The 27871-nt window shown below is 40.7% G+C and overlaps 1 protein-coding gene across 2 annotated transcripts in view; it reads right to left on the bottom strand.

The window, feature by feature from the left end:
- SMAP1 (small ArfGAP 1) overlaps window positions 1–27871 on the bottom strand; it is a 150516-nt gene that overhangs the window by 59190 nt on the left and 63455 nt on the right. Inside the window, exons 3-6 of one of the 2 annotated variants that reach the window (XM_068551573.1) lie at window positions 25752–25837; window positions 14918–14993; window positions 6457–6537; window positions 2158–2238 (exon numbers count right to left, since the gene is read on the bottom strand). In XM_068551573.1, the coding sequence (XP_068407674.1) occupies window positions 2158–2238; window positions 6457–6537; window positions 14918–14993; window positions 25752–25837 (324 nt within the window). The remainder of the gene's footprint in view (window positions 1–2157; window positions 2239–6456; window positions 6538–14917; window positions 14994–25751; window positions 25838–27871) is intronic. The other variant, XM_068551574.1, reaches the window with a different exon arrangement.

Here is a 27871-nt window from a genome sequence, read left to right as displayed (position 1 = left end):
GGCGGCCCCTCTCCACAGCAGGCAACAGAAAGCAAGTGTTCACATGCAAGACCATGAAACACACACGGTCACTACATCAAATGCTCACTATATTTTGATGGTAAGTGTATTTTTAAGAGAAAAAATAAATATATGATGTTTTAAAAATGGTTAAATTTTATATCTTGCCAAGTACAACAATAAGGTATTATATAAACTCTGATATTTCCAACTTTTGGAGACAAAAGATAAAACCTACTAGTGATTTTTAAATTCCTTTGTAGTCAAATAGGAAATTGTAAGAGATTTCACTTACAGCTTCTTACTGATGCACGCTGAAGAGAAAGTTTCCAGAGCAGAATTAAAGCTATTTAAGTAATCAGGTTATAATTACCAACTTAATCACTCCTTTTTAAAAGTTTTATAATATTTAACATCTAAATTTAATTTGGTGAAAGGTAAGAATCTAATTCAGTAAACAATCGTTAAAACAATTAGTGATATTGAAAAAAACTAACTTTAACTGAAAAGTACTTCAAAAAATATCTCAAAGAATTCCACTTAGCAAGTCTTCAGTATTTAACAAATTAATCAGAAATAAATTGCAGTTTATTAATTGTTCTGCACGACCTTGGGATCAAAACATTAACAGGAATTATGAGATGGAAAACATCAACAAATCAATGTACATGTATTTATCCTAAACATCTGATACACACAAGAAACTGTCAGAAATACAAAGAAACCTAAGACTTATTAGTCCCCAGCTGACTGACAGGTAATCTCAGGAAACAGAACATGAACATGGACGCATCTGTGTTAGACAAAGAAATTTATCTAACAATACAATTAAAACAATAATATGAGGCAGGAAGTAATAAAATCAAATGTACGACAATGTCACCAGAATTTTGAGGAAGGGAGAGAGCGTATCTAGTTGGGGTGTTTAGAGGGGCTTGATGGACGAGGAATGAGTAAGCCTAGATGAGAGGTGGGGAGAGGAAAGGACATCCTTGGCCAGGCAGTTCAGTGACCAGAGGGATGGCAAGTGTGCTCAGGGGGCAACAGACAAGTCTGCCCGGTATGAAGAACGGCGGGCGACTGCTAGGAGGGAGGTGAAGGGGCAGATGGTGGATGTGTTTGGTTGCTACATAAAGGACTAAGGAGCCTTGGGATACTTAGCATGTCTTAAATGCAGAAGGCATGTTTATAACTCTCTGAAGGTAGAGACTGTTCTAATAAACATGATGGGAAAAGAACCAGTAAATACTGACTTGTACACTTTAAATGGATGCACTTTGTAGTATGTAATTGATGCTTCCATAAAGTTGATTATTAAAATTTCAACAATTAAAATCAAGGATGCTCCCTTTACTGACAATTCCCTTACTGTGCTTCCATTCTTGTACGAGGAAATGCATGCAAGCCAAGCCACCATGATTATTTAACCCAGTGCGTGACAGAAATCTAATGTTCTCTCTACCTCTAGCAGGCCTGATCGCTTCTATCCTGCTTATCACTGCAAAATAATCTTCCAGTAGACCCCTTCTGAATTAAACGCTGCCCACAGCCTTTCCTTCAAAAAAGAATCAATCTGGACCTTAAAGTCCCCTACAATTTGAGCTCCATCTACCATTCTGGTCTTATTTTTCACTACTTTCTATACACAGACATAGATCTTTCTTCAAACTCCACTAACTCACTTATTTTTCGAAAACATACTTTGTCTATTTCCAGTTTCCATGTCCTCAACGTTCTCTCCACAGGATACACTCCTGCCTCACACTTTAATCCTTCCTACCTACACTTCAAAACCCAGCTCAAGTGCTACCTTCAGCATGGAGTCTTTTCTGAAGGCCCCTGCAGGTATGTCTCCGCAGCCTCTCAACTTTCACTGAAGTCTGATTGTGCATGAAGCTAAAACCACCACTTCTTTATGTCAGGAATAATACTTGCCCTTGAGGAACTCACATGAATCTATACCCACACTATGTAGCCGATTACAAATCATACAGGACAAGCTAGACAGACACGCTTAGCACACAGTATTCATGCCACAAATACTTGTTGAAAGAATGATTATTTGCATATCATGAATATCCCAAAAGTCATTCATATATAACTATACAAATACGGTCGTAATCTTTGCAGATTAAGAAAAAGAAGAAGAAATTTTACCTTTTCAGTTGTAAGAGGTTTTGCAGGCCTTTCTGGCTCCTTTTCTCTCTTTTTCTCTTCCTTTTTTTTTTCTTTTTCTTTCTAAAACATAGCCGAAAGTTTCGATAAGTTTACTTTTTAAAAAATGTCAGCTCTTAACACATTTTTATTTTATTAGTTTGAGTCATTTGAAAAGGGTACAAATAAATATTCAATGATGACAATATCCACTGATACTGAGATATAAAAGTAAGCATAGCAAATTCATACTCTCATTGAGTATGTTGATAACACAATAAAGAATAACTTTTCTAAAAAAGAAATTAATATAGAAGTGAGACAATTTAGAACTTCTTTGATATTTTAGAGTTTGTTTTAAAGAAATGAGACCTCTATTCAATAAATTCTCACTGCATCTTTACATAAGGTCAGGCTTTCTAACAGCAACCATAAAGCTGAAATCTGAATACAAAGAAAAAGCAAACTAACTGATGGAACAGAATTCTTTATCACACAGATGAAGACCAGTTACAACATGTAATCATGAGGAGAAAAGGGTAAAAACACTTTAATTTTTAAAAATAACACAAACCTTTTCAGTCTGTTACCATAGTGTTGTGATTTTTAAAAGTGCAAATACAATAATTTTCTCATGAAAAGAATGTTGGAGATAGTGCTTGGGGACCAGAGCCAGCTGACTAGTTGGCATATTTAATTCCAACCCAGTCTAGATAAACTATAATGGTATTATAATGTTCACAATTTCCAAGAAGGCTGAAATAGGATATAACAATAAAAACTTAAGGTCCATAAAGATGCCAACAAAAGGAAAACGAAGTAAAGATTAAACAAAGAGCACTCGTAAGGCATGTCGAGGGAAAAGATGCCTAGAAACCTAGAACTGGGTGATACTGCAACTGAGTGCTGACCTAGTGTCCTGGCAGCAAACATGAAAGATCAACTGGTGAACCCAGAAAAGGCGGAATAACAAACACATGAAACTTATTCAAAACGCCTAGAGGTCGCATTCGCACCTGTGCCTTTAACAGGGTGTTTGACACCACCTCTCTCAAGAGTAGAATTTTTGCTATTTGTAAATCAAGAAAGTCAACACCGGCAATTCCTAGGCCATAACGTGAGAGATATAATTAAAGGTCCTACGGGCCAGGCACTGTGATAAGCACCTTATTGTCTAACTTAATTTTTACAGTCATGTCTGGGAAAAAAGTCATTATTGTCATTTTACAAATGGAGAAACAAAATCTCAGGAAAGTAACACACAGAGCTAATCGTAGTAGCGCCGAGGGATTGCGGGGCCCAGACTCTCCAGCGTCGGTGCTCCCTGCCGCCCAGCCGAGCGCCGCCGTCTATGCTGTTTTTCTTCCCCATGGGGACAGCTAACGCTTACTGGGCCCTTCCCATGTGCCAGACACCATGTGACTCATTTAAATCCTCACAACAACCGTATGAGGTAAGCAATATCACCGCCACTGTGTAAGTGAAGAATAAACGAGACGCGCAAAGATCCCTCATATATTGCAAAATGTTTTCCAGATATTAGTCAAGCTTAGGGAGGGAGGCAATGTGATTGATCATTCTCACTACTATGCTGGGGATGAACGGTCCTGTAACTGCTCAGAGCTCTCAGTTATTTCTCAAGGAAGTCACCGTCATGAGATGGGGGAGAAGCCAGTCTTTCTAATCGCTATGATTGGTGGGCACATCTGAAATCACCAACAATAGATTAAATTAGTCAGCTATGTTTAACAGAGGGAGATGCTCTTGGAATTTCAGCTGCCAAAATATGGCTGTAATCTACTGATGCCAGCAGCGGTTTTAGAACACAGGCTTTGAAGTAATGTTAAAAACGTGGGCTCTAAACGCAGATCATACAGTTTGACCTACAGATGACCCCCATCTTTAGAATCAAAAGCTGCTGAAAGATCAAAGAGTACTGTGAGAAGCTAAGTTGTTTTAAACTATTTTCTCATCAAGAATAAAACACAGTGGTGTTTGGTATTGTAAAACAGTAGTTCCTGAAACTTGGTTACTATATATCCAAATGATATAGTGAAATAGGAGACCTCCTGCAAAAGAAAACTGGAATAAATGTTCACGTCCTACAAGACAGAGAGAAGTACATCTTGGGTTCATTATAATCAAACTACACTTGAGTGATTTAATTAAAGATACGGTCTCTAAAATTTTTTATGCACTCTTATCTTAAAAAGTTGGGAGCATATATACTCTATCATATGTATGTATGTATTTATAAAGCACATATAGCACTATATTATACACATTATAAAACATACATAAAAATAGAAATTTTAAAAGGGCAAGAAAAAGCAAGCACGAAGAGACATTCTAGTGGACTGTCCTGTGGGGCTCCCCAGTGTCTAAATGCTATCAGGCACGATGATTAATGCTCGGTTGGATCAGACCCCTGCTTTCTAGGACCTGGTGGCAGGCACCACACAGCACAGACACGGAAACTGAGGGTTTCCACCCTCTGAACCAGGTGTCGCTGCCACCCTTCCACCTCCTCGGGCCACCTGCGCCCTCCTGCGGTGCTTCTTCCCTGGGCCTGCCTGCTGACCTCTGACCCCTGCAACACTCTGACCACGAAAGCCTGTTCACCTCCAACCATGCCCTTCCTGCTCCAAACTGTCCCCCACTGTCTCCTGGGGACCTCCCCTCGCTCTGCTAACTCTTCAGTGTGCCCAGCTTTCCACTCTCATGGCTCTCCCCGGGCTGCCGCCCCCCTCCCCCCTTCTCCGACCCGGATCTCTCCTCTGGCCTATAGACCTGTACATCCAACCCCCGACCAGACACCCAGATGTCCCACCGTCACCTCACACTCAACATACCCAACCTTTAATTCCGCCCCTCCCTGTTCTCTCCCCAGTCCTGCTCCTCCTCCTCAGCTTGGATCCCTTCTCACTGGACAGCGCCGTCACCTCCGGGGGCGCTCAGGCCTGAAGCCGGGAGTCATCGAGGCTCCCGAAGCACCTCCACAGCCCACTGATCACAGACCCCACGGACTCGACCTTCTCGAGACCTCTGACAGCCGCGCTCTCCCTTTCACTCCCTCCGTCTCCACTTCAGCACCCCTCCCACCATCTATTCACGGACCAGCGCAACAGGTCCTCCAGCCTTTCCACACCCGTCAGCACGAAGTTGACTCTCCAGAGACAGTGAAGCAGAGTGCTATGACCTGAAAACCCGATCTGGACACTCCTTCCACCCCTGACACTCATTAAAGTGCCAGGGCCTTCAGGACGAAGGCCAAGCGCGCCAGCAGGCTCACAGGAAGACTCCCCTCCGCTCTCTCCCCGTCCCACGCGTGTCCCGGCCACGCCTTTCTCCCCGCAAATCCCCAATCATCCTGCTCTGCCCAACAGGCTTTTTCCACAAGATGCTTTCTCTGCTTGCACTGTGTCCTAGTCCTCACAACTAATGTCTATGAAGAGTGTAAGACGCATGAGAAGGGCGCCTGCTGCGCTCAGAGCAGCACCGTGAGCGCACGGCAATCACAGCACACGTCCTGTCGCGCTAGAAACCTCTGTAAAGTTCTCTGTTTTCCTCTGTTAGATGGAAGATTCTCCAGGGTAGGGGGACACACCGTGTTTATCTTTGTATCCCCCATGTCAAAGCACAACATTTATCAAGGAGGAGACACAGAAACAGTGTGAGTTGAAAGGATGTCTCAAACTAACTCACTAAGGTCAGGATGACAACAGCAAAAAGATAAACGGTCAAAAAAATTAAAACCTTCAAATATTGGTAGGGATGACGTTAAAAATCCATAATGGTAGTACCATGCACCCTAACCACCCCTATCCCACACACATTCCAACAATTATCACTGATGATCCTACACGCCTACATTTTATCTATGTGATGGATACTATTGTTTAAAAGAAGAAGCTTGACATTAACTTTCTTCAAGTGCTTATAGTAAAAGAATCATAGAAAGAAAACATTTTTAACCAGAAACCTTCCTAATAAATCAAAGAATTCAAGAGCAACTATAGAAAAGCTCCTTTAAGCGTAAGGTGGTAATGGAAACAACAAAAAACTAATTGCTTCTTAAATGTTGAGATATATCTACAGTAACAATAAATTTAGTCATTCTGAGATTAAATACAGATTAAAACCCTGTGATCCTACCTGTGGCATAGAAAAGTATTCTTGTTGTATTCAACATTTTTAATACTGGAGACCATTCAAAACATAAACAACTATTACAGCATCCCAAACGATGGCACATTTACCGCCGAGCGCTATGGAATGAGACTAGCTAAAACACTACCATACCTCCAATTTGTTCCTCTCAACAGCAGCTTGTAGAGAAGGAGAGGATACCAAAGGCTGAAGAGGAGCATCAGAGGAGGAAATCTGTGGAATGCAGATGGAAAGTCAGGAGAAAAACACAAAAAGAAGATAATCAGAATTATAGGCACAGGAAAGAAACACACACTCGTGTATTTCGGAGATCCAGAAGCACTTAGAAGTATGTTAAATGAAAATAATGCATCAAGAAAAAAGTCTTGCTTTCTAAATACTTCTGTGTGGAATTTCTATAAGTAAAAGTATTTACTATAGAAGAGTGTATGATTTAAAATGGATTTCACTATGACATAAAATATAAAATGCACTCAGACAAGATCATCCCCCGCAAAGTATGTGAAAAACAATCAAGCGTCTCTGGTGGTTCTCTTTCCATCAGCGTTACTGCCGAAGTGCTCATGCTCTGAAGCGTGAAGACACACCGTTCCAAGTGGCCGGAGAGCACGAGTGAGTTCTTGTTCTTACTGACCGTAACTGCTTCAAGAATGGAAAATAACACAGAGCTGAAACAGTAAAAGTCAACTCAAGTTTTAATCAACTGTTTAAGAAAACAGAAAGGAGGATGGGAGAAAAAAGAGTGGATTAATGCAGCATAACAGCTGAGCAGCAGACAGACTTATCGTGAAGCCACTCCTACACTTCCTTCTTTCAGCTCTGTGCACGCAGACACCATCTCCAGGGTTGCACTGGCTGAATCACCCCAAAGCACTACGAGACAGTTATATATGCAGCAAAGGCAATTTATACATGGAGACAATTTCATCTAAAAGCCTTTTCACACATCTTCCTACCCAATTCCTACATGCGTAGTTCATCACTTTAATGGAAGCGTTATCTTCCTGCCTTCTTTACTGCCAAAATATAACTGAAATACGTTTACAAAATACGTAGTAGATCTTTGGAGCCGTAAAACTGACATCTCTATATTGCCCTATCATATCAACAGTGCCTACAAGGAATCTTCAAAAATAAAAGGTGCGATTATAGAAAGGTCATTATGCAATGTCAAAATAACAGTGTGAGATGACAAGTCCTCATTCAATCTGCTTGTTACTGAGTTAGTTACAGCTTCAATTCTTGAATCACAACCCAAGCCCATAATCTTTAGGGGCGTTCTCCCTTGGCACACTGTTAGCTCTGCTACAAGTATGCAAACTAGCCATTCAGTAACTACTGATTCAAATTACACATAGAAGAAAATATTAAAAAAGACAAACTGTGCCTTAAAGCCCAGCTTCAAAGCTGGTTTTATCCCACTGGACATTTACTTGCTAGAGCTATGTAGAAAACAAGAGATTAGAAAAAGCACATAAAATCACTTAAGATAATAACCTGTATCATAAAGACCTTTTTGCCCAAATTCATGTAAAACATAAAAAATGTAAGAGAGGAATAAGGACACTTAATACGTCGAGTGTTACTAATTCAACATAATTCACTGTAAAAGTGCTTGTTCTCCTTTCCAGAGAATGATAAACTGATTTGGCCACTTCTAAAATTCAGAAGGAGCAACATAAAACTATTCAATAAATATCAGTCATTTAACAAAGCATTTTAATGCAAAAATAAAAAAGCATTAATACTACGTTCCAGCTAGGAAAAAACAGAGATGCTTGTTCAGTAGGAAACACATCTGAAAAGTCAATGGACAAATCCACAGGTGAATGTGAACAGACTGATGTACCCATAAATCAAACTACTATCAGCCAATAAAAAAGGGATGGTCTAGGAACTCTGCTCAATGTTATGTGGCAGTCTGGATGGGAAGGGAGTCTGGGGGAGAATGGATAGATGTATATGTATAGCTGAGTCGCTTTGCTGTGCACCTGAAACTATCACAACATTGTGAATCGGCTATACTCCAGTACAAAATAAAAAGTTAAAAAAAAAAAAAAAAAAAGGGATCGTCTAATAGTACACATGAAATCAGGGGTGAATTTCAGAAACATGCTGAAAGAACCCAGACGCCAAAGAGTAAACAGGGTATGATACCATTCACATGAAGCTCCAGCAGAGACAAATACAATCTACCGTGATAAAGAGCAGATCAGCGGCTACCTGGGCCAGGGGTGGGAGGCCAGGGGCACAAGGCAACCTTCTGGAGTGAAGGAAAGGGTCTACATGCCAATCAACTGTGGTCGTGGTTACACAGAGTATTTATTTTTCCAAAACTCATTGAACTATAACTTAAACTGTCTGCCTTTTATCGTATGTAAATTCTACCTCAATAACATTGATTTTTTTTAAAAAGCTGACGAGCAGGGTAAGCTCCATCATACGAGCAAGGAATGAAGAACTAGAGTCTACATGTCTTGCTTCGGCTGGAAGCAAGAGACACGACAGAACAGAGAGAGAGATGGGGGAGAAGCAAAAGGCAGATGGGAGGAGGAAAGAAAAAAATGCGGAGGCAAGAAAAACCAGGCGCTCATGTTTTGCTTCCAAATCTCTCAAAAGTGCTGCCCAGCACACCTGCACTAACCACCAGCAGGAACCCACCGTCCTCCAGCACCTGGAATAGCACTCCTCACGGGTCTCCTTGCCCAAGTCTTGCTCTTCTGCAAACTGTGACAATATCAGATGCAAAGGTGATCACCACCTAGCCCTACTTAGGAGGCTAGAACAGTTCACACACATTACACAAGGCCAGAGTCTAAAGCCCTTAACTAGACCACAGGTCCTCTGCCTGTCCCCTCCTTCCCTGACCTGCGACCAGGCATCTGGCCACACGTGACTCCTCTGGTGCCGGCGCTCCAGTCTCTGCCCCAGCCTCCAGGGGTCTCTGCTCCTGCTGCTTCCTCTGCTGGAAGCACCCATGCTCCTAGCGGGTCCCACCCGTCCTGACATGGCCTCCTCCAGCAAGTGTCCCTTCATCCTCCAGTCTCCTACGACGCTTCCCTCTGGCAGACACGATCACGTGACGTCTGGTACAGAGGCGATTCCTTACCGGTATTCTTTGTTCATCTCAAGTTCTCTGAGACAGACGTTGTTTCTGTTCTGTTCACCATCTCCAGCATGTGACATTCAACAGGTCTCCATAAATTTTTTTTTTAATTGACGAAAAGGAAACAGGAGGATGAGCGCATCTCAGAGGCACAACCAAAAGGAGGCTCCACGTCAGCAGTTCTCAGCGTCCTCTGAAAGTGCACTGGCTTGCTCACATACTTCTCTGAAATCTCATGTAAAGGTTATCTATTGGGGTGGCCAAAAGATTCGTTCAGTTTCTTCTGCAAGATGGCTCTAGTAGCGCTTAGTTGTCTTTGACTTCATTCGAAACAATTTTGTCAGATTGTACTGTGACAGCTGTCACATCAGGGCGCATTTAAAAAGACTTATCAAAATCGGTGAACTTTTGTGTAACCATTTTAATACTGAAGATGGAAGAAAAAAAGCATCATTTTCAGCACATTATGCTTTATTATTTCAAGAAAGGTGAAAACGCAACCGAAACGCAAAAAAGAGATTTGTGCAGTGTACGGAGACGGTGCTGTGACTGACTGAACATGTCAAAAGAGCGGTTTGCGAAGTTTCGTGCTGGAGATTTCTCGCCGGACGATGCTCCACGGTCGGGTAGACCAGTTGACGCTCATAGCGGTCAAATCGAGACGTTAATTGAGAACAAGCAACGTTACGCCACGCGGGAGACAGCCGACATACTCAAAGTATCCAAATCAAGCGCTGAAAGTCATCCAAACCAGTTGGGTTATGTTCATCGCTTTGATGCTTGGCTTCCACGTAAGTTAACGGAAGAAAACCTCCTTGACCATACTTCTGCATGCCATTCCCTACTGAAACGTAATGAAAAGGTTCCGTTTTTAAAGCAAATTGTGACAGGCGACGATGAAAAGTGGACGCTGCACGACAGTGTGGAACGGAAGAGATCGTGGGGCAAGGGAAATGAACCACCACCAACCACACCAAAGGCCGGTCTTCATCCAAAGAAGGTGATGTTGCGTACATGGTGGGACTGGAAGGGAGTCCTCTATTATGAGCTCCTTCCGGAAAATCAAAAGGTTAATTTCAACGGCTCCCAATGAGACCAACTGAAAGCAGCACTCGATGAAAAGTGTCCAGAATTAGTCAACAGAAAACGCGTAATCCTCCACCAGGATAACACAGGACCGCATGTTTCTTTGATGACCAGGCAAAAACTGTTACAGCTTGGCTGGGAAGTTCTGACTCATCCGCTGTAGTCACCGGACATTGAACCTTCGGATTTCCATTTATTTCGGTCTTCACAAAATTCTCTTAATGGAAAAAATCAATTCCCTTGGAAGACTGTGACAGGCACCTGGAACAGTTCTTTGCTCAAAAAGATAAAAAGTTTGGGGAAGATGGAATTATGAAGTTGCCTGAAAAATGGCAGAAGGTAGTGGAACAAAAGGGTGAATACGTTGTTCAATAAAGTTCTTGGTGAAAATGAGAAATGTGTCTTTTATTTTTATTTAAAAACTGAAGGCACTTTTTGGCCAACCCAATACACTCACTGTCAGATTCAGATTTTATTTTGTAACTAGATAATTCCATTTCACTGGATTCCAGTACTTTTGCAGAGAGAGGGGACAAGGCTTTGACCTTGAAAATGGCGCGGGGAATTGGCGGCGCTGGCAAAGGCAGTCGTCATGTTTGACTGTCCCTCTATTCCCCACCCTTCTCTCCCCCACCCCCAGCCATGAGAGAACACGCAGTGGGAACCCAGTAAAGATCTCCTTCGGGAATAGGAGCTAACGTCCTCCCTTCAATTATTCTTAAGACCAGAGGTTCTTCTCTAGGCCACCACCGAAGAAACTCCCAGAGCAATCCAAGTGTACAAACGCACCTACTGCAAAAGGAAAACTGACCTGGTAAAATAGGTTTCCAACTACCACGTTCCAGGATAAGATGAAAAAGTATCAAGTATTCTAAAAATACCAGTATGATTATTTGAAGGTAGTAAGGCAAAATGCTCATCTATCTTTTCAAGAAAAAAATCACATTATTTTCTTTTTCTTTTTTTTTTTTTTTAAATTTTATTTATTTATTTATTTATGGCTGTGTTGGGTCTTCGTTTCTGTGCGAGGGCTTTCTCTAGTTGCGGCAAGCGGGGGCCACTCTTCATCGCGGTGCGCGGGCCTCTCACTATTGCGGCTTCTCTTGTTGCGGAGCACAGGCTCCAGACGCGCAGGCTCAGTAATCGTGGCTCACAGGCCCAGTTGCTCCGCGGCACGTGGGATCTTCCCAGACCAGGGCTCGAACCCGTGTCCCCTGCACCGGCAGGCAGATTCTCAACCACTGCGCCACCAGGGAAGCCCCACATTATTTTCTTGATGATTTTTTCTTTTTACTCTCTCACCCTTTTTGACAGAATAATGTTATAATAAAAATCTGGTGCTCTAAAATGCTGAAAAGTACCTTATGGATTAATTGCAAGCAATACATCACTTCAAACCCATTTTGGAAATTCTTGAATATATTTTCCAAGTGAAGATTTTATCACAGCAGTTCTCAAATGGGCTGTCTCATGACCTTTCAATATACTGTGAAGCTTAACTTTTTCAGGAGTTGAGAAATCATTTAAAAAATATAGTTTCCAAAGTAAATTACCTTCCATGGTATGTGTTAGATACAAAAGCTGAAAATACATTTACTGAACTAAAGTCATACAAAAGAAACCATCAATTAAACTCATCAGTAGGAGAGTTAAAAGACTTTTTGACAAGCTTAACTAAGTCACCATAGCCACCAAATATGCAGAAGAAGCCTGAATTTTAATATGCTAACTTTAAAATCATTGGATAAGTCACTAAGAAATGCAGAATTCTGGAGAAATTTCAAATAGAAGTCCTTTAATTGCCACATCAGTCACCTGGCAGCCCATAATTTAAAAAGGGCTGACTAAACTGTGGCAGTATTAATCCAACAGAACTCAAGTCAATTGTGCCAATGAGATACAGCCTCATGGTTGGGTCTGAGTGTCCCCATTTCTAAACCTCACCCCACCCCTGGCGCTTGGACTCCTTTGCTTCTGCCCCCTCCTCCCGCCCCGCCGAGGTGCTCCTCCCAGTACCTTCTATTTATTAAGCACTCATGTGCCAGGCACTCAACAGAAATGCAGCAGGCCCTACTTTATTTAAATCCCATCAGAATACTATCAAAAGTAGATACCATGATCATCCCTATTCCACAGAAGAGGAAACTAAAATTGTAACAAAAAGAAGTGACAACAACAAAAGCCCAACTTGAAACTGCTATTTCAGGGTAATCTTAAATCACCCACCTGATCATTCATCGTCTAAGTTTCTCATCCCTATCAGGAAGGACATCTTAAAATTTATTGCAATTCACACTGTCTTAAAATTATTGCTCATTTATCTTAATGAATTATATAATCACCAGTTAACTGTAAACGGAGCTTAATGAAATTACTAGTGCTAGCTCTTTTATTATAATACAGTACAGAAACAGGGTTTCCACAATTTCTAAGTTGAAATAATGGCTTTAATTTTACTTTCGTTGTACTAAATACTAGTCTTTATACATATATGTGTGTGTATATACATATATACATACACACATATAAAACAAAATAAATGAAAGTTTTCCTGTTTTTAAACTTTTATATAATACTCAATTATATGGCAACTGATTGGAATAGTAATTTCATGTGATATTCAGACTGGAGAATTAAAACCCTTGTGTGATGCAAACTCAAGCATGTACTCAAACTGAGTTCAAGAGGTTACCTGTGAGGGATGAGAAGTGGCAAAGGAGGCAAGAAATACGTAAGATAAACAGAAACAAGAACAAGTGAGCGCTCATTTTAAAGCTACCAACTCCCAACAACTATCAGCTGTTTTTCCAAGACAAAACTGAGCCAGTCGGGGGTAAGGATTAAATAGCTAGGGCTACCTATACTTTTCCTGGGGCAACAGATTTTCTTTTTGATGATTATAGTAGCAAATGAATCACGTGAGGATGGAAGTATGTGGTGGGGGAAGGGAGGGGGTGGGGGGGAGGAAGAGGCGGGGGAGAGGGGAGAAGAGGCGGGGGAGAGGGGAGAAGAGGCGGGGGAGAGGGGAGAAGAGGAAGAGCGAGGGGGGAGAGGGGAACAGAGAAAAGTTGCTGCTGGAAAAGGGCAAACAATATGGCAGGGCTCAACCTCATCTGCTCGACACCTGCTAGATCTCCTGAGAACTCACCTGATCAGTGTTGCCAGCTGTGATGCACCACTACTTACGGGGAGTGAGGGGCGGACAGACAGGACAATTTCTGTACTCAGTTTTTCAAATGTCCCCTATCACTCATTCATTAAGGAATACCAGGGAGGGCAGACTCATTCTGCATCCCCGTGGCAGGAGAATTCTAAGATGGCCACCAAAATTCCCACCCCTGGTTTACACACCCTGTATTGTAAAATGATTTCTTAAAATTTCATATGAAAATATATTACTTATGATTTAAAGTTTGTCCTTTTTCCCCCACAATGCTGTAAGTAAACTTAATTTCATGGATGTGATAAGCATCACTCTCAATATTGTCAATTTTTACTGATCTTTCAAGAGATTTCCTCTCCTACACCCACCGTAAATGCAGCCTAAACTCTATCAAGGGTACCTTTGCTCCAAAATATACATTAATCATACTTTAAACATTGTTTTAGAAGATTTTTTTTAATGGTCAGAGACCATGTATTATAATATCCTTACTTTGTTAGTATTTGGTTGAATTTTTTTAGTATATTGCTTCTCCATATGGACTGAAAAGGAAAACCGGCTTATATGCAAAATGAGAGGAAATTATTGTCTCTAAATTGCCTGACAGATGACTTAGCCACACAATTAACTGGTTTATAGCTTTATTATTAATCTAGGAATCAAAGACTTAAAAAATGACTGCAGCAATAAAGATAATTAGCCTTAAACAGCATTTAACGGGGATAGGAAAATTTAATCAGAAAAGAAAAACTTAAAAAGGATCAGTGATATAACATATTTGATCACTACAGTAAGGTCTCAACTATTACTTGATAATACTTGATAATAACCAATTAAAACGCCATGTTTTAATAACCTTATATCTGGAGAGATCCACCACAGCCCTTAAAAGAAGACAGATTTTCCTTTTTCGTTCATTTCCCGCATCTAGTAAAAATAATTTCCTCTCCTCCATTTTTCAATTAGTGACTTTACCTTTTTGCAAATTTCATAAAATTAATTAAATGCCATTTAAGCAGTTATTAGACTCTTACATAGAATATGATCCTTTCTGAATCAAGGGTTCTGCTTTGTGAAAGCTCATTAACATTATGTGACAAAAACTTCCAATATTCAAGTTTTTTAAGTATGTAACTAGCACATTTTTACAATAAATAAATAGAGCTGTATCACATGTTAAAAGTTCCAGATCTACTCAACAAGCATCAATTGGCAATAGAGACGAAGATTTTACTTACATTTGTAATAGCTATAGCATTTTTATCGTAGTATTTCTTCTTTTCATATTTATCTCTGATGAAAAATTCCACTGCTCTGAAAACAGATAACTTAAGGAAAAGCATGAATTCAGTGACACGTATACTCCCCTTTATTCATTCGTCTCCACAAAGCCTAGACTTTAAATTCACTTTTCTTACTCTCCGGTCTGTATTTTACTCACACGCCATTTCTGCAACTAAATCCTGCAACCTGCTTTTCTTTCTGCCAAAGAGTCTATCTCTTTCAGGAAATTTTCCCCACTCAACCTGATTCTAAAAAGAAAAGTAACCACATTTCTCAATTCCACCACGCTCCACAGCCCTCTACCCTGACTCAGCTCTAAATTCACTTAATGTTCATTTTGGATTCTCAGTGTAAGTAAAGAAACTAACGCCCATGCAGTAACCACAGCGAACCAGACACTGTGCGCTGTGCACTGTCCATAGCGTTTTTTTTTTTTTTTTGGCTGTGCTGGGTCTTCGTTGCTGCGTGCGGGCTTTCTCTAGTTGCAGCAAGCGGGGGTTTCTCTTCATTGTGGAGCATGGGCTCTAGGCGCGTGGACTTCAGTAGCTGTGGCGCACGGGCTTAACTGCTCTGCAGCATGTGGGATCTTCCCGGACCAGGGCTCGAACCCGTGTCCCCTGCATTGGCAGGCAGACTCCCAACCACTGCGCCGCCAGGGAGGTCCCTGTCCATAGTTTTTTCCTTTAATCCTTCCTCAACACAGTAATGTGCATATTATAATTTTCACATCATAGATGAAGAATCAGCAACTTGGAAAGATTAAACAATTGTGATTTCAATACTTATGTCCCTTTCACCATACATGGTTGCCTCTGATTGTATCAGAGAAGATTCTCTGTATATTAGAAGAACGGTGGCTAATTTTTTTCCTGCAAAGCTTCTAGAAACGGAGAAGTCAAGAAGCTAAAACCAAGGTGAGAACTATTCAGTTTTCTGAAGTTGGGGGGACCAGCCCTACCCGTTGACAGGTGAGTCATTTCTAGTGGGATCCAATAGCCCTGAGTTATCTTACAGAGATGACTTCTCCTAGCAGTCCAACAACCATGGCTTTACCATATTCTACTAAAATGGGACTTCTTCCATCAGGGATTCTTAACTTTTTAATTTTTTAGTACCATGAACCTCTTTGATAGTCAAGTAAAGCCTGTGGAGACAGTGCTTTTAAATGCATAAAATAGTATAAATTGGGCACTGACTTAATAAAAACAAATAAAAGCCTTAAAAAAAGGGACTTCCCTGGTGGCGTAGTGGTTAAGAATCTGCCTGCCAATGCAGGGGACACGGGTTCAAGCCCTGCTCCGGGAAGATCCCACATGCCACAGAGCAACTAAGCCCGTGCACCACAACTACTGAGCCTGTGCGCTAGAGCCCGCGAGCCACAACTACTGAGCCCACGTGCCACAACTACTGAAGCCAGCGCGCCTAGAGCCCATGCTCTGCAACAAGAGAAGCCACCGCAATGAGAAGCCCACACGCTGCACACAACTAGAGAAAGCCCACGCACAGCAACAAAGACCCAACACAGCCAAAATATAAATGAATTAATTTAAAAAAAAAAAAAGAATGCACTTAAAAAAAATAACCTTAAAAAAAATAAATGCATAAAATAAAATACGCAGAATTACAAAGGAAATGAATTACACTGAAATACAATCTCTCTGTGGATCCCCAGGTTAAGACATCCTGTTCAAAGAAAAGTTACCTGAAGCAGTAAAACAATACATTTTCAGTCAAAAGCTCCTTATTAGAAATTAATAAAAGCTCTTTAAATTGACAGTTGAGGCCACAGGTAATAGAAAGAGTTGACAGACCACCATACAGTGGGTATTAAAAGAAAGCACTCCAAGGGGGCCAGGGAGGGCAAGTAAGACAGAAAATCTAAACGTTCAATTTATTAAGTCAGCTGAATAATTGAAAGCCGTTTTTAAAGATGGATTTTTATAAATTGAGTATGTGAAAGGTACTTTATCTCCTTTGTCCTTGTAAACTATGAGGTAGGTGCCATTTTACAACTAAAACCAGGCACAGAAAGTTTAAGAAGTTCTCTGGGATTCTACAGTACAAGGAAGGGAGAGTTGTGATGATTTGAAACCAGAATGTCTGACTTCCACTTTTTTCAGAATGTTACTGGTCATCACAAGTTCATTTGTGAATCAGTCATTTATTTCTGCTAATGATAATAAATGTTTTCAAATCTAGAGAATAAGGTCAAATGTGGAGAGTGCCTTTTATTTTCAAGGTAGCCTTGGAGACCCTTTCAAGTGAAAGGCCCCAGAGCTGTCAGAGGCTGATTATTTTTTTTTTTTTTAAAACCAGATTTTATATTTTATTCAAATCACATTTATTTTAAATTTATTTATTTTATTTATTTATGGCTGTGTTGGGTCTTCGTTTCTGTGCGAGGGCTTTCTCCAGTTGCGGCGAGCGGGGGCCACTCTTCATCGCGATGCGCGGGCCTCTCACTGTCGCGGCCTCTCTTGTTGCGGAGCACGGGCTCCAGACGCGCAGGCTCAGTAATTGTGGCTCACGGGCCTAGTTGCTCCGCGGCATGTGGGATCTTCCCAGACCAGGGCTCGAACCCGTGTCCCCTGCATTGGCAGGCAGATTCCCAACCACTGCGCCACCAGGGAAGCCCAGAGGCTGATTATTTATTTAGATATGTGAACATTATGGCAGCCAGTACCAAAAAATTATCAAAACACCCCAAGATTTTCATAAAATGCAAGAATGTTATTTTATTCCAACTATTTCACATGTAAATAAGCTAAATGTTAAGTTCGCACATGACTGTAAATCCATGTTCAATATTACATTATTCTATTTTTCTAACAGGAAAAAATGAAACAACCTAAAAAACAGGTCCTTTGGATGAGGTGTGTGAATGTGGTGTATTGAGCAACTTTCACTGCGGAGACAACTATTTACCACCACAACAGGGAAGAGAAAATAGAATTTACTTAGACTGATGTCATTTCCACTCTAGATGATAGGAAATATGTTTACTGTTTTTAAAAATTGTATACTATTTTTAAAACAGTAATTATATTTATTTCTAGATACAAATATTACATATAATATGCATATAGTTATTTCTTAACTAAGAAAATTTTGGAAATCTAAATTCTTAAAGTATAATTTTTATGTTTAAATATCTGGGAGGTGAACAACACTGATATTTTTCCTCCTTAAAGATAGAAACAACAGTCTATTTTGGATATTGTTTAAAGTGCACTACATTTTTTAAAAATATTTATTTATTTATTTATTTTGGCTGCACTGGGTCTCAGTTGCGGCATGCAGGATCTTCGTTGCGGCATGCGGGCTCTTCGTTGCGGCATGCAGGCTCTTAGTTGCGGCATGCCGACTCTTAGTTGCGGCATGCCGACTCTTAGTTGCGGCATGCACGTGGGATCTAGTTCCCGGACCAGAGATCGAACCCAGGCCCCCTGCACTGGGAGCACGGAGTCTTAGCCACTGGACCACCAGGGAAGTCCCTCAAGTGTACTACATGTTAAAGCTTGGAAAGATTTTAATACTCTCACTTATGAAATGTCTATGACAAAAGAAAGATTGTTGTTTATGACCAAAAAAAAATTTACTTTTAGAAAACTAATCATTAAGATTAAAAATAAAGTATATAAAATAATTCAACCACCACTGTAAAACTAAAATATTGAAAACTATGATGGTTTTATAAATACCGAATTTGAAAAAGGCAAACATTTTAAGTATACAATCTTTTGGAGTGAAAAACAATACTAACATCTGATGAAATGATATGTTGTGTGAATTTTCAGAAATAACAGACATCCGTGAAATCTTAATTTATACTTAGTGTATTTTAAATAAATAATTCAAATATAGCTGAGTCTGGTTACTGTTTATGATTTAAAAAAAAAAAAAAAACCCTCTCAGAAATTATCTAAGCAGTAAGTAATTTTAAAAACTTACATGAGATGAAAGTTGATCTGTTTTTCAAGGACATAAAAAAATTAAAGCATCAAGGCAGGACAACGTACTAGGATATTCCTCATTATTAACATAAAACATTGCTTTTTAAAAAGCAAACAAAGCACACCACAAAGTGAACTTTTAAAACTCAGTGGAGTCACCTGAGAAGAACTGTGATTCAGGGAACATGCCACATCCTTGGATGCTCTCAGGCCCTACATGGCCTCTTAGGCCAAGAATGTATCACATGGTCCTCATGTATTTTTGTAAAATGTCCCAAAAGCAAGCCAATTCTTCACTGTTAATTCACCTAAAGAAACGCTGATTTATGCCAGGGGTCAGCAAACTTTTTCTTAAAGGGCCATATAGTAAATATTTTAGGTTCTGTGGGTCAGTTGGTCTATGTTGCAACTACTCACTTCTGCATTTGTAGCTCCAAAGTAGCCAAAGAAAACTGATAAAGGGATGGGTATGGCTATGTTCTAATAAAACTTTATTTACAGAAACAGGAGTTGGCTCATGGGCCTGTAGTCACTGATGCTTTGAATTCTGTTCCAACTCTAGTGGGCCAAGAACAGCCCAGTTGGATTTACAGAGGGTCTCTGTGGCTGCAAACTGCCACTGTAGACAATGTAAGGGATTTTCAAGGGAAATTTGACAATAATTTTGCATTATATGCTGACTATAGCACTAATTCTCAAAGAAGATGGTCTCCAACGCACACCCTCACTTCCGGTACCAGTAGTGAAAATGACAATAATACTCCATCTTACCAAGCTGTTGACAGTTTTGGGGATAATATAGATAAAGCCCTCAGCATAGTACCTAACAAACAGTAAGCATTCAATAAATGAAGTTAGCTTTTATTTTTGTATAACTTGGTGTCAGTTTCCTCACCTTTAAAATGGCGATAACACCACGACTCACCTCGCAGGATTAAACACGCTAGCGCGTGGAGAGACCTAAGAGCGGTGGGGGGCAGAGTGACTACTGTTTAACCTTCAGCTCTGATTATCAATCACCGTGCTCTGACAGGCAGCTCTTTTAAATTAAACACCGGGCCCACAGCAGAGGAGGAAACAGAAAACTGCTGAGTCAAGGCTAAGATGGCGTGCCTATCATCAACTTTAAACAGATGAGCAAATGAGAAGCAGCAACAAAAGAACCAATAAATTTGAAGATCAGGGAATACTTCTCTTCATTTTCCAGCCTCCAGGTGCCATGTGAGACAAAAGGACTTATTATTGACAGAGATCAATAATACAACTCCTCCCCGCAAAAAAGAAATAGAACAGTAATATTTTCAGCAAATCAAGGTAAGGAATATACCAACGACAATGCACGTTTAGGTGGCTGATTTGGGATTTAGTAAACAAACAACGAAATACCCCAGAATACACCCCACGCCTTTGGTCACAAAACAGTCAGCACGGCACCCTTCATTGTCCAATCCTCAAAACTAACAGACAGCAAGCACTATAGAAGTCCAGAAAAATGTTCACATCACTATGTGTTTTATCTTTTCACATGTATGTATTTGTATTTTAAGATTTTTCCTTTCTTTAAAGATGCTACTTAAAATACAAATTAATATCTATTCCCAAGAACAAAATGTTCCAGTTCCAGACACACAACACTGATAGCAGTAAAATTTTCAAAAGCTCCACGGAGAAGCACCGCTGATTAGCTCTGGTGCACACCAGAACTCATGGAACTGAGGTAATTAAAGTCTTCAGTTAAGACGAAAGATCCTAATGAAAAGCTTTAATGTAAAGCTTTATAGCTTGTCATGCGCTCATACATGCCGCGTAGAATTAACCACATGCCACATGAGAAATTACACTTTCACAGCAGCTTCTGCCTAACTTTTGTAAATTGCAAAGCTTTTAAGAAGTAACAAATCTTGTTAAGAATGCAGTGAGGTCCCATATTATGTGAGTTCTACTTGCCTCTAAGGATGAGACAACTACATTTAAATCAGTAAAAGTGCAGAGATGTTAGGCTTCTCAAAGAGCACTGAGCTTTAGAATGATTGATGAAATAAAGAAAAAAAGGGGACTGGTTTTCTTACTAGTCTTCCTAATAATAGCTCCAAATCAGTGTTTCATAATTAAAAGAAGGGATAAAAGTGACGTAGCTGTAATAACTAAGGTAAAAAACATTTTTAACATCTTTGTTGGAGTATAATTGCTTTACAGTGGTGTGCTGGTTTCTGCTTTATAATGAAGTGAATCAACTACACATACACATATATCCCCATATCTCCTCCCTCTTGCGTCTCCCTCCCGCCCTCCCTATCCCACCCCTCTAGGTGGTCACAAAGCACCGAGCTGATCTCCCTGTGCTGTGCGGCTGCTTCCCACTAGTTATCTATTTTACATTTGGTAGTATATATATGTCCATGCCACTCTCTCACTTCGTCCCCGCTTACCCTTCCCCGTCCCCGTGTCCTCAAGTCCATTCTCCACGTCTGCGTCTTTATTCCTGTCCTGCCCCTAGGTTCTTCAGAACCATTTTTTTTTGGGTAAAAAACATTTTTGAAGACTACAGTATTACATTAGATATAGAAGCTGGTCTCATGGTCCAAGAGATGTCATCTTATACTCTTATCATTAGTAGTCATCTATCTCAAATGTCTTTAGACAAAATCCCTCTTTAGTTTCTGACAACCTTAGGTTATCTTTCTGTAAACAGCAAGAGGTCAACACCTCATATGAACATGACCATAATTTGCAAACGCTTTACAAGTAACATTTAGTTTGAAAACTCAAACAGACACGCTTGAGCTAACAGAAGCAAAGACACACATTATCTAAGAGCCTGACCTGAATCACACCAGGTACTCAAAAAATTGACATTTTCACCTAGACCTTATGGTCTTAGCTGCAAAGAGTCCCAAACTATAAGCCTCTATATTTTTAAAAGCCATCCACCAGGACTCAAATGTGACAACACTGATTTTACTCAGACTATCATCATTAAGTATAATAATATCCAAGTGTCCTTACACACGAGGGAAAGTCTGGAGGCTTTGGGAAGTTTCTGAACAGCTCTTTGAGAACCCTACCCTCTCGCCTGCCAGGAATAAAAATATTATGCTCTATCTGAGCTGCTCTGAAAATTTAGAAAGCTAATGTACATAAAGTGCCAAACTCAGGGCTTGGCACACAGCGAACCCTCGCTGAGCAGGAAAGCTACTGCAGTTGTTTCCAACGCCACACCCTCACTGTGTCAAAGGTCAAGGACTTACTGATACCAGATACCAATCAATTCACTATAAAAATCTCATCTCTTCTGAAATGTTTAGATAAGGACCAAACATTTAAGGACATAGCAAAAAACACCAGAAAAAAAGAACTCACCATCTCACTAATCCTTTACTTCTATTAGGTTCACCATAAAACAGATGGTAATTACTTAAGAAACAGAATTCCTACCATTGTGTACCAAACGGTACACAGAAGAGGGCAGTGTAAGAGGACACCGAGGTCCTGTCCTCCCTGAATACCTTCAGGGCTTTGTCAAAGCAACACGGCATCACGGGGATGAATTAAATCCCTTGGAAGCCACATTCATCCACCACATACCACATAAAGGACACTACCCCAAATCTCAAGAACCTCAAGTAATTTACCCTCTTACCGTTCAAGAGAAGTCCAAAAAACCCAATTCAAACCAAACCAACCCCGCCCCCCGACACACAAACACACACATACACACAAACTTCCAGACAAGGGAGCTTCTTCAATCTGAGGGATTTTACATGTTAACTCAGGCTTGGGGGTGAGGAGCAGAAAAGGAATAACCTAATACGACTAGCAAGCAGTGGTAACCACCACCTGGAACACAGCTTGTTTGCTCTGTGGTATCTCCTTCCACCACGCTCTCTTCCTCAGGATTCTGCCCTACGCCCTCACTTTCCAGAGGAGAAGGAAAACAGCATGCCCAAGATTCTCAATAAAACCCCAAAAAAGAATACAGGACCAGGGACTTCTCTGGTGGTGCAGTGGTTGAGAATCCGCCTGCCAATGCAGGGGACACGGGTTCCAGCCCTGGTCGGGGAAGAGCCCACATGCCAAGGAGCAACTCAGCCCGTGCGCCACAGCTACTGAGCCTGCGCCCTAGAGCCCGCGTGCCACAACTACTGAAGCCCGCACGCCTAGAGCCCGTGCTCCGCAACAAGGGAAGCCACCGCAATGAGGAGAGTGCCCATGCACTGCAGCGAAGAGTAGCCCCCTCTCTCCGCAATGAGAACGCCCGCGCGCAGCAACAAAGACCCAAGGCCAAAAATAAATAAATAAATTTATTTAAGAAAAGAATACGGGACCACTGCCCTAGGTAAACACAACTTTAGCAAGCATTTTCCTATCACCTACATGCTAAGTGACTCTCCAGTCTACACTGCACTTCCTGCTTTCTTTTAGGGTCCAGACTCCTGTTTCCAGCTTCTAGATGGGCACCTCCATGCATGTGTCCCACAGACACCTCATCCTGCCCAAAGTGATGGCTCACTGTCTTCAACTTGTAACCCTTACACCTTCATCTGGTACTGAATTCCTTCCCCGATGAAGAAGTTTACCTCACTCACAGAACCTTAGCCAAGCTAGGAACCTTGGGGTCATCGCAGTGTCTTCCTTGGAAACAAAGGCAATCTTAACCTAATCCAACTGCTCCTGCCTTCCCAGCTCCCTTCCAATCTCCCCAATTCCCCCCTGCCTGTTCTCAAGTCTCCTACGCAATTCATCTCTTCATCACTGCTCCTCTCAGGGCTGCACTAGTAGTCTGCGTGCCCTCTGTGACTCCACGACCTCCTCCAACTCATCTTCCTTGTGGTAGAAGCTAATATTTCTAGTGTTTCTCCTGCCTCAAAACTCGTCATGGCTTTTCAAATCCTTCAATCCTTTGGGCCAATGAAATGAGGTACTGCTCTATATGCTACCTATATGCTGCTCTATATGGTACTGAAAACCCTTCACAATCTGGAAAAATGAGCTTCTTCTGCCACTGGCCCCACGAAACTTAAATCTTGTCATATCAAAACTTTAAAATGTCAAGTGTCCTCACACCTTCATACTTCTGCTCACACAATTTTTTATGCCTGAAATGTACCACCCACTCCTACCCTAGGATCTTGCTATAACAAAAATAGCCTGGGATATCAGACTGCTAAATGTGTGGGAAGGAGGTGGGGGAAGCAGAAACAGAACAGAACAAATACTAACTTCTTGAATATAACCCAAAAGGTTTCTATACAAATATGAAAACATATACATATAATGGCCTGTATCTCTGAGAAAAGATCAATTTTTTTCATTGTTTGATCACACAAACCGTTTTAGTATACACACGGGTAGTATACAACTGTTCTTTTTTTTTTTTTAAGTTACACATAATTTTTTTTTAAATATTTATTTACTTGACTGCGTCGGGTCTTAGTTGAGGCATGTGGGATCTTTCGTTGTGGCGCGTGGGCTCTGCTCTTCCTTGTGGCGTGCGGACTTCTATCAAGTTGTGGCATGCGGGCTCAGTAGTTGTGGTGTGCGGGCTCTCTAGTTGTGGCGTGAGGGCTGCACAGCGCGTGGGCTCAGTAGTTGTGGCACACAGGCTCTCTAGTTGTGGCACGCAGGCTCGGTAGTTGTAGTGCACAGGCTCTCTAGTTGTGGTGCGTGGGCTCGGCAGTTGCAGCACGTGGGCCCAGTTGTACCCCCACCCCGGCACGTGGGATCCTGGTTCCCCGACCAGGGATCGAACCCGCGTCCCCTGAATTGGAAGGCAGATTCTTAACCACTGGATCACCAGGGGAGTCCAGTACACAACTGATCTTTAAGAAACTACATTATATTGCCAAAATCACAAAAATCACCTTTGGATAAAATCACATACACCTACAATCAATTAGATAATCTTATTCTGATGAGCTTTTTCTCAGACTTCAATATGAGTTCAAGGAATCCTAGAAAATCAAATGATTTCTCTTTAACATGTGAAAAAAAAAAAATCCTGACTAAAATGCCTGTGAGAAAATATTCCCCTCATTCATTAGGTCAGATGCGAAAGGAGACAGAGCCGTGCAGCCTGTGACCCACGGAAGGTCAGCAGTGACACGACCCCACATCCCTGCCGCCATCCACATCCACCGAGTATGGGATTTGTCTGTCAACTGCTTCACATAAACATAATTACCACATAAAGGTGATCAAAGGAAATTCCTCCAGGCACTTCCCTGGTGGTCCAGTGGTTGAGAATCCGCCTTCCAATGCAGGGGACGCGGGTTCAATCCCTGGTCGGGGAACTAAGATCCCACATGCTGTGGGGCAACTAAGCCCGTGAGCCACAACTAGAGAGCCCGCACGCTGCAACTACTGAGCCCGTGCACTCTAGAGCCCACATGCCACAACTGGAGAGAAGCCCAAGTGCTGCAACGAAGACCCGATGCAGCCAAATAAATAAATAAATATTCAAAGGAAACTTCTCTGGAAATGATTTTTCAAAAATACTCAAGATGCTCACAAATCAAATCTCTAATAATAGTCTAAAGTAATAAACAACCTATGTGCTCCAATCAGGAGTTGGAGATCAATCAAGAGGAATCAGTTGTAATATTTTATACTTAATAATAATTACATAAAAATACTACATAGATCATGTATTACCAGATTCCTATTAAAAACTTACCATATACTAAGCATAGCTCAGGGCAAATCAATTTCTATTTTTCATGAACAACAGTATGAGAAAGGTCACATCTTCCTCAATATTCAATACAAAGTTAAAATACGAACTATAAAAATGAGCTGATTCTTTTAAACCCCACAGTAAAGAAATGTTAAAGGATACTGATCTGTCTGTGGTCTTCGAAAGTTCTCTGGAAGATTGGCTTCATATAGTAGTCTTGCTTTAGTATTTCCCATATCTTGCATGCACTATAATAAAAAAAAAATCACATATTTTCATTACTCATATAAACATTAAAGAGTAATTCCTATACACACATACATACAAACACCAGACATTTATCATTTCCAATATATATTCTTTAGAAAAATAATTTATATCACAACTATGAAATGTTGAACTCAAGTTCAAAACAGAAGCATAGTTTTAATCCCTCACACGTCTTCAACATACATGGATCTGCGGTTTTCTAACGTCCTTTTCCGTGACTACAATACCACCTTCATTTACACTCACTACTTCCTAAAAGTGGATTCCCTGGCAGTTCATGGTACGACTATTGTTTTAAATGTACCACTTGAACAACACTGCCATTTCTAAGGCCAATAACTCAAGATCAAATTTTCTTTGCTTTGAGCTTCAAAATACTGTGAGGTTTTCATGATTTACAGTCAAGGCCACAATGGAGAGCAGTTAGGCAGAAATAGGGCCGCCCTAGAACACAACAGAAGTGGATTCACTTCTTTGGGGTTCTTAATCTCTTGAAGATTCTGCCAACAGCTACGGATCCTCCTCTCGCTACCAAAACACTGTGCCTCATGGCCAAATTTTACATACAAGTGCAGGAGCTCACAGGACTCTCCCTAAAATCTATCAACCCCAACAGTAAGAACCACTGCTAAGGAGGCATAAAGATAATTAAACTGGTTGAAATGATTATTAAATTAAGTTTCTGGATCATCTATGAGTAAGGACTAACCAAAGAGTACTTCCAGGATATTCTATTACGTTAGAAACTGAACTAACACTTACAAACAACACATTATTCTATCACTACTTTACATCATTTTCATGGAGCTTAAGTTTCTTAAAATGTTTTAACTGGTTGAAAGATCTGCTTTTATAATTCCTTTTTCCCCTGATTTCCTAAACACACCGCCCCCCCCCCCACGTCCCCAAGAAGACAATCCAGGCTTAACAGATCACTAGATGTCATCCTTGAGTTGTAGCCCTCAAGGGCATACAGAACCCTCTTCCTTCAGATAAAAAAATACAGTGACTTTTCTCCCAACTGACAGTTCTAAGTTATGCAAAATACTAATATAAACCCATTTCTGGACACCTACACCACCCAACCTCAACATAAGAATTCTTTCAGGGTAAACGAGATTTCGAAGTCATTCCTCTAGAGATAATGAGAAAGTGAAGTAATAAAGGGCTGGGAACCATTAAGGGATAGTAAGCTGAAAAAAAAGAAAACGTTTTGCTATTTCGCTCTGGAGAGGAGAGAGTAGGCCGAGGGCTCCTCCGCGTCATGAGGCACAGTAGCATGGAGTCAGTCAGTGTGAGGAGGCCTAGGGAACAATCCTATGAGTGGGGAGAAGAGCAGAGAAACTTTCAGGATAGCTAACCCTTCCTGAAAAAAGGAAAACCGTTTTCCATCACAAGCATTCAATGACGCCGCATCTTTGCGCGGGGGCAGGTGGGAATTCAGGAGTAGAGACGACCAACTCACGTCATCATAAAGGCATCAAACATCTGGAAAGAACGAGACCAAGAGAAAGTGTGCATAATATATGCAATGAAGCAAAAAGTAACTTAGATACAGCTCACAGAAACTACAAAAATAAGAAAACTTGAAGTTTCTAACACACAAACAAGAGTACATAAAAATTTTAACAGAAAATTTAGTAAGACTAAAAACAGTATCTGCTATACGTGCCATATCTCATTGATCCAAAGTTACATTTTTCTTCATATTATAACATTCATGAAGTAGAAATACATCTTACAACTGATCGTGTCTTGTCAGTGATCATTTTTTTCTAATTAGTCCATAAAATGTAGGTGTTTCTTACAATCAGTGATATTATCTTATATTCAATAAATATGACTCTATACATTTTATATAAATATTCTCTTTAATATAGGTCATTAATATTTTATCTTGGCAAAATAAAAAATGAAGAACAAGGCACACATGTACATTATACCAAATTATTTAATTTTGTTCTAGGGATGCTATCCATCACAGTTAGACAGGAGGAAAAAAAGGTATAAAA

This window comes from Eschrichtius robustus, chromosome 9 (genome assembly GCF_028021215.1).
Source record: "Eschrichtius robustus isolate mEscRob2 chromosome 9, mEscRob2.pri, whole genome shotgun sequence".
Taxonomy (NCBI): domain Eukaryota; kingdom Metazoa; phylum Chordata; class Mammalia; order Artiodactyla; family Eschrichtiidae; genus Eschrichtius; species Eschrichtius robustus.
This window is presented reverse-complemented; position numbering and strand designations above follow the sequence as displayed.